This window comes from Nicotiana attenuata, chromosome 1, assembly GCF_001879085.1.
Source record: "Nicotiana attenuata strain UT chromosome 1, NIATTr2, whole genome shotgun sequence".
NCBI lineage: Eukaryota > Viridiplantae > Streptophyta > Magnoliopsida > Solanales > Solanaceae > Nicotiana > Nicotiana attenuata.
The window spans coordinates 58,649,689-58,660,866 of NC_031989.1; the positions used below are offsets into that span (position 1 = coordinate 58,649,689).

Here is an 11,178-nt window from a genome sequence, read left to right on the forward strand (position 1 = left end):
AATTCCTCACTTGGAATACCCAAGATCGCTAGATTGCCTCACTCAACTATGTTAAGGGTGTTCAATATATAATATATACAATATAAAATAGTATTTAAATTATACATGCAGCACAATTGTCCAGCGAAGGGTGTTCGCTTGACCATCCTCGGGATAGAGTGGCTATGCCACTGCGTACAATCAGATAGAACTGATATATAATAATGGATGAAAACTCATTTATAACAATAGATGACTTTTCATATCAAGCGTGATATCGTAAGTTGGTTAATAAAAGTGAGGACTTGTAATAACCAGTTAAATCGCAGAGTTGATTTTTTTTTACAATATATATAGTATCCTGAAGGTCAATGTAGTAAATGCAGCTCAAGATTAGGCCACACACCTAACCACAGTATTTTCTTTGTGTCAATATTTATATGCACGTGATCATGCAAACATAAAGATAGTGCTTAGTTTTTCTAGTATTTTGGATAGAATTTTTTATATATTGTTGCACACTAGCACGCAGTTCCAAGTAGAGTTAAGCTGAGTGGCTGCTATCCAATATGGCATCAGCTGCACTTATTCTGTTGCTTCTCATTGCCGTACGGCAACTGCCATATTCGAGAAGCTTGTCTTTGCAAAGCAGTAGCCCACTTGAAAATCAAGAAAAAGACAATATTGGGCAGTTAGAGCAATGGATATCTTTGAATGTGAAGCACTACAGAAAGAGAGCAGCAAGTTTGAAATGGATGCAAGAATCAGTCAGAAAAAGGAAACAAGTACAAGTTCCAGCTAGTAGTCTGGATCCAAAGCTTAGAAATGCGGAGATGAACAAAATGATAATCAGTGTGAGTCAAGACGGAAGTGGCAACTTCAAGACTATTAAAGAAGCTCTTGCTAGCATTCCTGTTTATAACAAGCGTCGGGTCATACTGGACATCAAACCTGGAGTTTATAGGTATGTATTTATTGCTAATTCCTACTCAGATATTTACACAATCATACATGTTAATAATTGAACTGCTAGTAGATACGTACTCTAAAATATGGATTAGTAATATGAAAAAGAATTTACACAGTACTGTAAATAATTTTTAACTGTTACTTAAATATTGCAAATAACTTTTTATAATAAGCATGAAGTGGTACTATATATACGAATAAAGTGTAACTGATTTGTTACTGGTAGTAAAACAATATTGTTGGTGAAAAACTCTTTTACGCTAGTAGTGTATATAACATAAATCCATCTTAAAAATAAAATAAATTGCTATGACCTATTAAACCATATATGCCATGTAACTAATATCTTTAACCACTCAGCAAATATCAAATTTAAAACTATATAAAATACTTACTAGTTACTACAAGCAGTAATTTTGGGAGGGGGAGGGATTACGTTAAGGAATATTAGTGACGTGGATTAAATTTTAGAATATTATTATGACGACCGTAAGTGAAAATTATAGGGAAAAGATTAACATTCCAAGAAGTTTGTCATTTGTGACATTTCTGGGGGATAGCAGCGATCCGCCGAGGATCACAGGCAATGACACAGCTGCGGCCGCTGGAACCGACGGCAGGCCATTGAAGACATTCCAAAGCGCTACTGTTTCTGTGGATGCTGATTATTTTGTGGCCGTTAACGTCATTTTTGAGGTAAATCTCTATATTCTTGTTTACCGGTGTACTGTTTTTGTAAAAAGCTGTTGACTAGACCAATAGTCCATCACGAATATGAATTTAAGATATTCGCTGTGCATACAATACAATAGGTCCATGATACTTTTCAAAGGTTCGTTTGTCATATGGATTTTGTAGGATTCACGGCCCAAAGATACTCATAAATACTGTCCGTTTTTTGTCAAGCCCACTCGATTTTTTTCAAAATGCCTCACATTATTAAAATTATTCCAACATATTTTATGTAATTTTTCTATTATTTCAAATACCAATGTGAGACTTTATTCGAATATCCAACCTACTTTTTACAAGTTCCTAGGTGAAGAAATTCTACTGCCAAACAAAACACTTGTTGCGGCCAAACGCACACGCAAGTATACGCGGTCGTCAAGTAATAAAGTGACTAAAAGTCGGATGTCGATCCCACGAGGACTTGTGATTAACTATTAACTAAATTAGACTATCCTAATTATCTAAACAAGAATTAAACCTAAAAATATTTGATTCTAAACTAATTAAAATAAACAAAAACAAATAATGAACTTTGGACAGAGAAAGAGCAGATTTTTATGATATCAATGTAATGAAAACGATCTAGGGTTATGGGTTATCTAACATTCCTATTGTATTCTTCAATTGAATTGACTAACTAATTTATCTAGTTTATTGGTTGACAGGGTTAATATTGCTCATAAGAATCTGTCGAGTTCTTACTCGCCTATTCAAGCTAACCTAACTCCTATATGTCTATGGAATTAGAATCAACAAGAACGCATTTATAATTCCTGTAAATCAACCAAGCAAGGCAATTAGGTATATGTCTATCCTAACCGCGAATCCGTTCCCCGAGGCCCAGGTTCAAGAACTTGCTCTACTCAATCCTATATGCAATCTAGAATTTCCACTTTCGAGTTCAACTCTAGATTCGTAGATAGTATTCAATTGGTGATCAAGCAATCAAATAATTAAGTGCAGGATTGAATAAATAAACCAATATGATAAACTAAGAAATCAAAATCAATATCCGAATAACAATAGTCATGAAAGAACCACAACCCTAGAACGTGAAGTTTAGCTCCACATAGACATGGTAGCAAAACAACAAATCATACAAAGAAACATAAAAAGACTAAGTTGGTGGAAGAAAAGATGAAACCCGGCCTCCACGGCGGCTCTGTGCTTGTGTTTTCCTCTCAAAAACTTCCTCCTCCTCTTGCCTCTTGATACCTTGCACTAGCCTATAAAAAACTTGATAAATTAACCTTGGGAGAGCTTGACTTTATCAAGGTTAAGTGGGTTTCTCTCCAGATTTCCAATTTTTCCCCTGAATAATTCTTTTCCGGACTGGGAAACGCGCGAGCTCGCGCACTACTTTGCGCATAACTTCGCGCGTTTTCTCTAACATTCTGCCTCAGCCCCCTAACACGCACGAGCTCGCGCATGAGTTCGCGCTTCTTCTCGCGCACCTGGGCCATCATTTCTTCTATTTCTTTGTCTCGTCCTTGCGCGCACTCAGCTCCGAGGGGTCGTTCTTGCTCATAAATCATTCCAATAGCCTCTTGAAAGCATCACATAAGCTCCTCATCCTGCAATGTATACAATTCACAATTAGAGCCTATTTTTCATCAATTAACCATATTATGACATTGGAATATAATCAAGCGGAAGCATAAACAATAGCTAAATCACCTAGATTTAACCTATTATCAAAGATCCCTAAAGTCAACGCACACTCGAATCTGGCCATTTTTCTTCCTTACAGGGACAATACTTGAAACCCATGTTGGGTATTTAACTTCACGAATAAAGCCAGCTTCGATGAGTTTGTTAACTTCTGTTTCAATCAAGGGAACCAAGTCCAGCCTAAAACGCCTTTGATGTTTTAGACGTCAATACCACACAAGAGGGGGGGTGATTTGTGTGGTACCTAATTTTCGCACTAGAAGAACCTGGTTCTTCTAGGTGTTCTAACTTCTACTGTTTGCGGAATTAAAATACAGAAATAAAGAACACAGAGATTTTTATGTGGAAAACACTTGGCTCAAAGGTGAAAAAACCACGACCTACTACTCAGTAGGATTTTCCCAAACTTCCACTAAACTTCAATGAGCCAAAAATAGCATCTACAAAACTCTTTGTAAACCTAAGGATTAACTTTAATCCCAGTGTAGCACACAGCCTCAACTGTTGCGACACTTTCAAGTTAACTCTAACTTGAATACTCAATGCACCTAATACAATTGCTTCTAAGAAAGCTGGAAAGGTACAATGTTAAAACACCTACTACAATTGAACTAGAAATAAAGAAAGACACAATGGAATTGGTTCTTCACACTTAGTTCTTGTAGCTTCAGATTTGCACACTTGTATCACACACAAATTGCTTGCAATCGCCTAGCTCTTTTGCTCTCAATTTGGTTTAACTTCAGCTTATGTGCAATCACCTGTAAAAGAGAACAGTCGTTATATTTATAGAGTTAGTAATCAGAGTTTGATAAGAACTCGAATTGTGGATCCTTTGACAATTCGAGTCCAAGAACAACTCTAACTCCTAATCTATATTCTTGATCCGGATGTAATTCTCTTTTCATAACGAGACTTCAACTCCTTATCCTATATGCAATCTTTTCGATCAGTTCAGAAGATATTCATCAAGATATTGTTGCTTGATCTCAAGGACTTATCTTCTTCACGTGCATCTCATGTGTATGGGCCACAACAACTATGTCTCCTTAGATGAACCTGGTCCTTTACTGAGTTCGTTTGTCATTCTTCAAAACTTCAACTGATCTTGGGCCAACAAATTCCCCCTTTTTGATGATGACAAACTCTGTGCTTTTACTGATTATAGAACCTGTGGAACTCAGCTAAAATATCATCACTTACTTATCATTAAGGGCCAGATTTAATTAGGTCATAAACATCACCGTTCAGAAAATAGACACAATTTCTTTTAAAGCACAATATCTTCCCCCTTTTTGGCATCATCGAAAAGTTGCATAAATATGTGAATCCCAGAATATTAATCNGGTGCCAAATAAAAGTCTATAGGCTCAAATGGGCTAACTAGGGATAGATTTTATTTGTGATAAGCAATAAAGCTCAAAAAAATCAAAGAAAGCCTAAAGTCACTTTTCAAACCGAACATCACCTAAAATTTCGCTTCAACTCACATACCGGGCAAGTTCTAGACACAAGTACAATACATAGACTATACAAAAACCTCACCACACATGGCACATGACTTACTAAGAACGGTCTCATTCCGACTCTCAAACAAATGCAAATATCCACGGAGCCACGAGATATTAAGCATGAAGCACAAAGCGAACATAAGTCAAGAAAACGAGACATGGGCATCACAAGACATGCTATCCAACTAAGCAAGGCATCATCAATAATTTCAAATCATAGGGAAGATACTACACATGCCATAGCCTAAATATGCTACTATCAAACAAGTCAAGGGCGCTTAGGTTCATCATTCTTTCTCCATTTATTTCCTAAATTCTAATCTACTCTAAAAATATAAATAAATACTACTACCCGGTTCAAACTACATCCCATGGAAAAGAACCGAGGCACAAAGAAAAACCACGGGGGATTATTACTACCTAAAGAAAATAAAAGACATATTTTTGGATTTTTGTTTAGACTTTAATCCCTCAAGAAAACTGTCTAGGAGATCCATCGTCGGGAAAAGTCCAAATCTTTCAAAAAAAAAAATTTTCTTTTTAAAAAAAAAAATTACTACACTAAGAACGAGTACTATAACTAAGCTAATATAGCACAGAAAATCACTCAGACAATCTCCTCACCCCACACTTAAAATTGTGCAATGTCCTCAATGCACACTAAAAATAACAAGAGGGTAAAAGAGACTCCCTGGTAGGCCAAAGGCCGAAGAATTAGCAGCTCACGGGATACTCAGACTTCTCCCTGGTATGATCCCTTGTGCGGGTACCTCACGCTCAGTTTCAAACCCATGCTCGCTTTTGCACTCTTCATGTGGCTTTGCTCCCTATGCTCAAAATCCAACAAAATAAAACAACACTACAAAAATAATACAATAAGAAAAAAATTAAAAATAAAAAGAAAGCAGTAAAGCTGGGTTGCCTCCCAACAAGCGCCTAATTTAACGTCGCGGCACGACGTGAACCACTTTTTTGTCTCCGCCTTGAACTTATGAATTGTATCCCTAACATGGCATCCAGTCTATGGCTATTCTCATTTGGTGGGGCTACAAAGATAACCAGGCCAAGCAATAAAATTTTCACTCTACACTTCTTGGCCTTTAGATGAGGAATGTAATTTTTACTTTTTGGCACAACAAATTCAAGAATATAGGCACTCTCTTCCTCACTCTTTGACCCCTTTATTGGCTCAGATGGCTTGATTACTATCTTACTATCTAAATACAATGTGGAAAAATGATTGGAATGAGGTCTAATGCGCTCTAACTCATGAATTTTACTACTATTTGCATCCCCATCTTTACACACACTCAAGTCTCCCAAAGTAATGTTATTTACTCCCTTACATGACTCTAGAGCATTCTTCTCAACATTGGCATCCTCAAGAGAAACATGGTCTAATGATTGGTATTCTCGTTTTAGCTCTTCAATTTGGTCTAGAAGATTTTTTTCAGCTTCACACAACTCATTATTAATTTTTTGGGTGTTACACGCATCAACCTTTGTGCTCAAATCTGCATCTAAGTTATGTAGAGCCAAGCAAAAATTATCAATTTTATGTGCAAGTTCATCTCTCTCCTTAGACCAATCATTCACCAACGTTGTTAGAAGACAACGTCGTTCCTCATATTCCCTTAATCGTGAATATTCTTCCCAATACCAACCCTTACTCCCATATTCAAATTTAGATTTCCAAGAGGTCAGGCCATGACAAGCCCAAAAATTTGGGCCATAAAAGTCTTCCGTCAACCATGCTACTTCATCAATAACCTTACCTCCGGATATTTCATCCCCAGATGTCATGATAAGAGAACTAGAAACACACTAAGAGAACGATCAAAATTGTTATAAAAATAAAAATATTTACAAAAAGAGAAGAAAAAATCAAAACTTGTAAAGATAAAAGTAAAAGTCCAATATAGAAAAATAGTTAATTTCTAAGTCCCCGGTAACGGCGCCAAAAACTTGTTGCGACCAAACGCACACGCAAGTATACGCGGTCGTCAAGTAATAAAGTGACTAAAAGTCGGATGTTGATCCCACGAGGACTTGTGATTAACTACTAACTAAATTAGACTATCCTAATTATCTAAACAAGAATTAAACCTAGAAATATTTGATTCTAAACTAATTAAAATAAACAAAAACAAATAATGAACTTTGGACAGAGAAAGAGCAGATTTTTATGATATCAATGTAATGAAAACGATCTAGGGTTATGGGTTATCTAACATTCCTATTGTATTTTTCAATTGAATTGACTAACTAATTTATCTAGTTTATTGGTTGACAGGGTTAATATTGCTCATAAGAATCTGTCGAGTTCTTACTCGCCTATTCAAGCTAACCTAACTCCTATATGTCTATGGAATTAGAATCAACAAGAATGCATTTATAATTCCTGTAAATCAACCAAGCAAGGCAATTAGGTATATGTCTATCCTAACCGCGAATCCGTTCCCCGAGGCCCAGGTTCAAGAACTTGCTCTACTGAATCCTATATGCAATCTAGAATTCCCACTTTCGAGTTCAATTCTAGATTCTTAGATAGTATTCAATTGGTGATCAAGCAATCAAATAATTAAGTGCAGGATTGAATAAATAAACCAATATGATAAACTAAGAAATCAAAATCAGTATCCGAATAACAATAGTCATGAAAGAACCACAACCCTAGAACGTGAAGTTTAGCTCCACATAGACATGGTAGCAAAACAACAAATCATACAAAGAAACATAAAAAGACTAAGTTGGTGGAAGAAAAGATGAAACCCGGCCTCCACGGCGGCTCTGTGCTCTTCCTTGGTCAAAAATTGCTCTAAAAAACGTTCTCCTATGTGTATATACCAAGTAGGGTTGGGACCAAACAATTATACCTTCTTCAATGTGAAAAAGGACACTTTTCCCGGGCTTAACTGGCGCTGCAGCGCATTTGACCGCGCATCTGGGCGTGCTAATTGGCTGACTTTCTGTTTCTGGGCGCGCTAAAACTAGCGCGGCCGCGCATCTGGGCGCGCACTTTTCACCCTGTTCTGTTCCGAATTTGGAAAAACGTAAAACATGAAAGTTGTAGCCCTTTGAGTTAGCTTTCCAACCATATATTGTGGAGCCAAAATGGAGTTCTGAGAGAAAAGTTATGTCCATTTTACTAGACAGTGCACAATCTGCCTACTGGAGTCTTCGTTCGCTCTAACTATCATCCGTTGACCCCCAAACACGATCCCGGCTTAATTCCTTGAACTTTTACTCAAACTTTAAAGCTCCAAATCACTTGAATTCATTCCATAACATCTATATAGCTCGGAATCACTCCTACAAGGCATAAAACATACAATTAGTGCAAAACACTAGCGATTAAAGCTCAAACTCAATTAAAGTGCAGTAAATTTGAGTGTAATAATCGACTAAAATACGTAATTATAGCCTATCATCAACACTCCAATGGATAAAACAAAAAAAGAAACAACGTTAGCATATAACTATTGTTAACATTTGAACATATTAGTATCTCAATCAAAGACAAGGGCGAATTGCAGTTCGCAGTTCATAAATTGACAATACACAAAAGAAGAATTAACCCAAATAGGCGCCCATCCAACTGCTTAAACTAAAAATAGCCGGTAAAGATATAATTATATGTATTATGTGTGTATAGTTATATATAATCAATGTACAATGTAAGTATATGACTAGAAAAAATAAAAAATGAATATGACGTGCTATTTGTGCAAAGATTCCCTGACAAAATTATATGTCCTCTGTATTTTGAGTTTTTGTAATTGTAGCGCAATAAAAATTAACTGCATTTTATTAATATAATTAACGTCACTAAAGGAGATTGGCAATGCAGTAATCAAGAGCAAGCATTTTGGTTTTGTAGAATACAGCACCCCATGTGGTAGGGTCGGTGGGAGAACAAGCAGTGGCTCTGAGAATATCGGGGAACAAGGCAGCTTTTTACGACTGCAGTTTCTACGGGAGTCAAGATACCCTTTACGATCACAAGGGACTCCACTATTTCAATAATTGCTTCATTCAAGGCTCTGTTGATTTCATCTTCGGCTATGGCAGATCCCTCTATGAGGTTAGTTCACCTTAATTTCCTCAATTCTCATGTTTTATTACCCCACTGTCCTCACCTATTGAAAGATACATTTTCTTGATATTAATTAGGCCGTTCCAAAAAAAAAAAAAAAAAAAAAATTAGGCCGTTCCAAAGAAGTTATGTAAATGAAACAGTGACGGAACGTCTCATATTTACACTAAACCATACTATAAACTTAACATAAGTTTAGTTATCCTTGAAAACAACAACGATGTGCACTCAAAACATAGAATGATATGCATGTGATCGAATTATACTCTTTTTTGGTGGGATCGGATGTGGAGGGAGGGAGGCCGAAGAATTACTCATTAAATCATAAGTTATTAGTAATTATTAGCAGAGGCAGATCTAGAACTTCAAGTCAATACGCGTGTAGTCTACGTTTACCGGATTTTTGTAGCGATGAGTACAAACTTAGTAGTATTAATTTTGTTTTTATTTTTTTAATTACTATGAATAGAACTGCCATTTGAACTCGGTGGCAAAGAAAGTAGCGTCTCTGACAGCGCAAAAGCGAACAAATTCGTCAATATTAAGTGGATTCTCGTTCAAGAACAGCACAATAACAGGGACTGGTTCTGTTTATTTGGGAAGAGCCTGGGGTGATTATTCCAGAGTGATTTTTTCTTACACTTACATGGACAAGATTGTTCTTCCCCTAGGATGGAGCGATTGGGGCAAAACAAGTCGAGACTCGTAAGTCTTTTTTCCTTTTTTTTGGTTTTGTACTTGTCTTTTAAATTTCAAATTGGTTTGCCAAAGTATAAAAAACAATGTCAAAATTGGATGTAGGAGAGTTTACTACGGAGAATACAGGTGCAGTGGACCAGGAGCCAACATGACAGGAAGAGTGCCCTGGGCGCGAATACTTACCGATGAAGAGGCCATGCCTTTTATTGGCACCTATTATATTGATGGCAATTCTTGGCTCATACATCCCTAGTACTAGTAAATTTAACTTATCCTATATATATGTATCCACCATAAATTTTAAGTAGCAGTACCTCTATTGTGTGCATCACGTATGAACATTCTTATTGCATATACCCGTTATCGTCTCCGTTGTTGATGTTGTTGTTGCTAGGCAAACGACAAATTTATTAATTTGAATAAAGAATACATTATGTACCGCATTTTATTGTAAAAGATGCATCTTATAGTTTGATTATTTTCTCCAAAATGTTAGCCTCACGGTATCCCCTGCCCTGCAATTCGTATGATATATGTTATTCTTCCAAGTTTACCTTTTTGCTGTAGATATACATGTTGTTGAAGTATTAATTCTTTGAAGTGCCGTTATCATATTGTTTCTGAAGGGGTTACATTTAGTCAGAATCACAACTCGTGGTCATTCGAATGGTGTTAATTGCAGCTTGATTGTTCCATCGAGCTGCCTTCTTGGCTTAGTTACTGCGCTTGTAAGTTTTTATAATCTCCTTAATTTTGCGCTCTCTCATATAGTTTTTGATATTAACCTTCTGAACCAAAACCAATCATATTGTGCTCAATTCTCAATGACAATTAATGAAAGACAGAAAAAAAAAAGAGAGAACACAAGGCAGAGAAGGAGAAGTTTAAGGCATAGGAGACTAGTATAAGTAGTGGATTAGTTTTTATTTTAGGCTGCCCTTTCAATTAACATCACATTCAAATTCATATCATAAAAATTGGCCCTATTTTCATGCTTGCTGCAGGGGAGTAATGGACTAAGTTGGACACTAGGATCCGACTTCCATTTCTTGACAATGACATTAGATTTGACACTATGATTAGAGCAGGATAAAGCAACAACTGACATATATACACTTGGAAATGTCTGTATTTGGGATTCTTTATTAGGGCCAGATACAACTCTGAGATATGATCTTCCAGCTAGGAACATCCTCAGCCTCAAATACCCACCCACAATAGTAATAGTAATCCTTGTTGCCAGAAACCAAACTAGTGTTACTATTATTGTTGCCTGCTTCTCCATCATCGAAAAACAACACATCATCTCTTCCTTGCAAATTCATTTCCTCATGAGACACATCATCTCTTCCTTGCAAATTCATTTCCTCATGAGATCTGACAATTAGTGCTTCCAGAAGCAACACTAGCGAAGCCATTCTTTAATTTGCCAACAAATTGTTGTATGAAAAGACAGAAAACAGGGGGGGGTGGGGGGTAGTACCGAGGCGAGTACTTACTTCTTCCAAGTAGGAGGAAGGG

At 36.6% G+C, this 11,178-nt stretch overlaps 1 protein-coding gene across 1 annotated transcript; it reads left to right on the forward strand.

Moving 5' to 3' along the window:
- LOC109227333 (probable pectinesterase 53) lies at positions 436 to 10,139 on the forward strand. The gene is made up of 5 exons (XM_019392459.1): positions 436 to 943; positions 1,455 to 1,644; positions 8,743 to 8,946; positions 9,428 to 9,663; positions 9,760 to 10,139. The coding sequence occupies exons 1-5, from the start codon at positions 549 to 551 to the stop codon at positions 9,908 to 9,910; spliced, it is 1,176 nt and encodes a 391-aa protein (XP_019248004.1). The 5' UTR covers positions 436 to 548; the 3' UTR covers positions 9,911 to 10,139.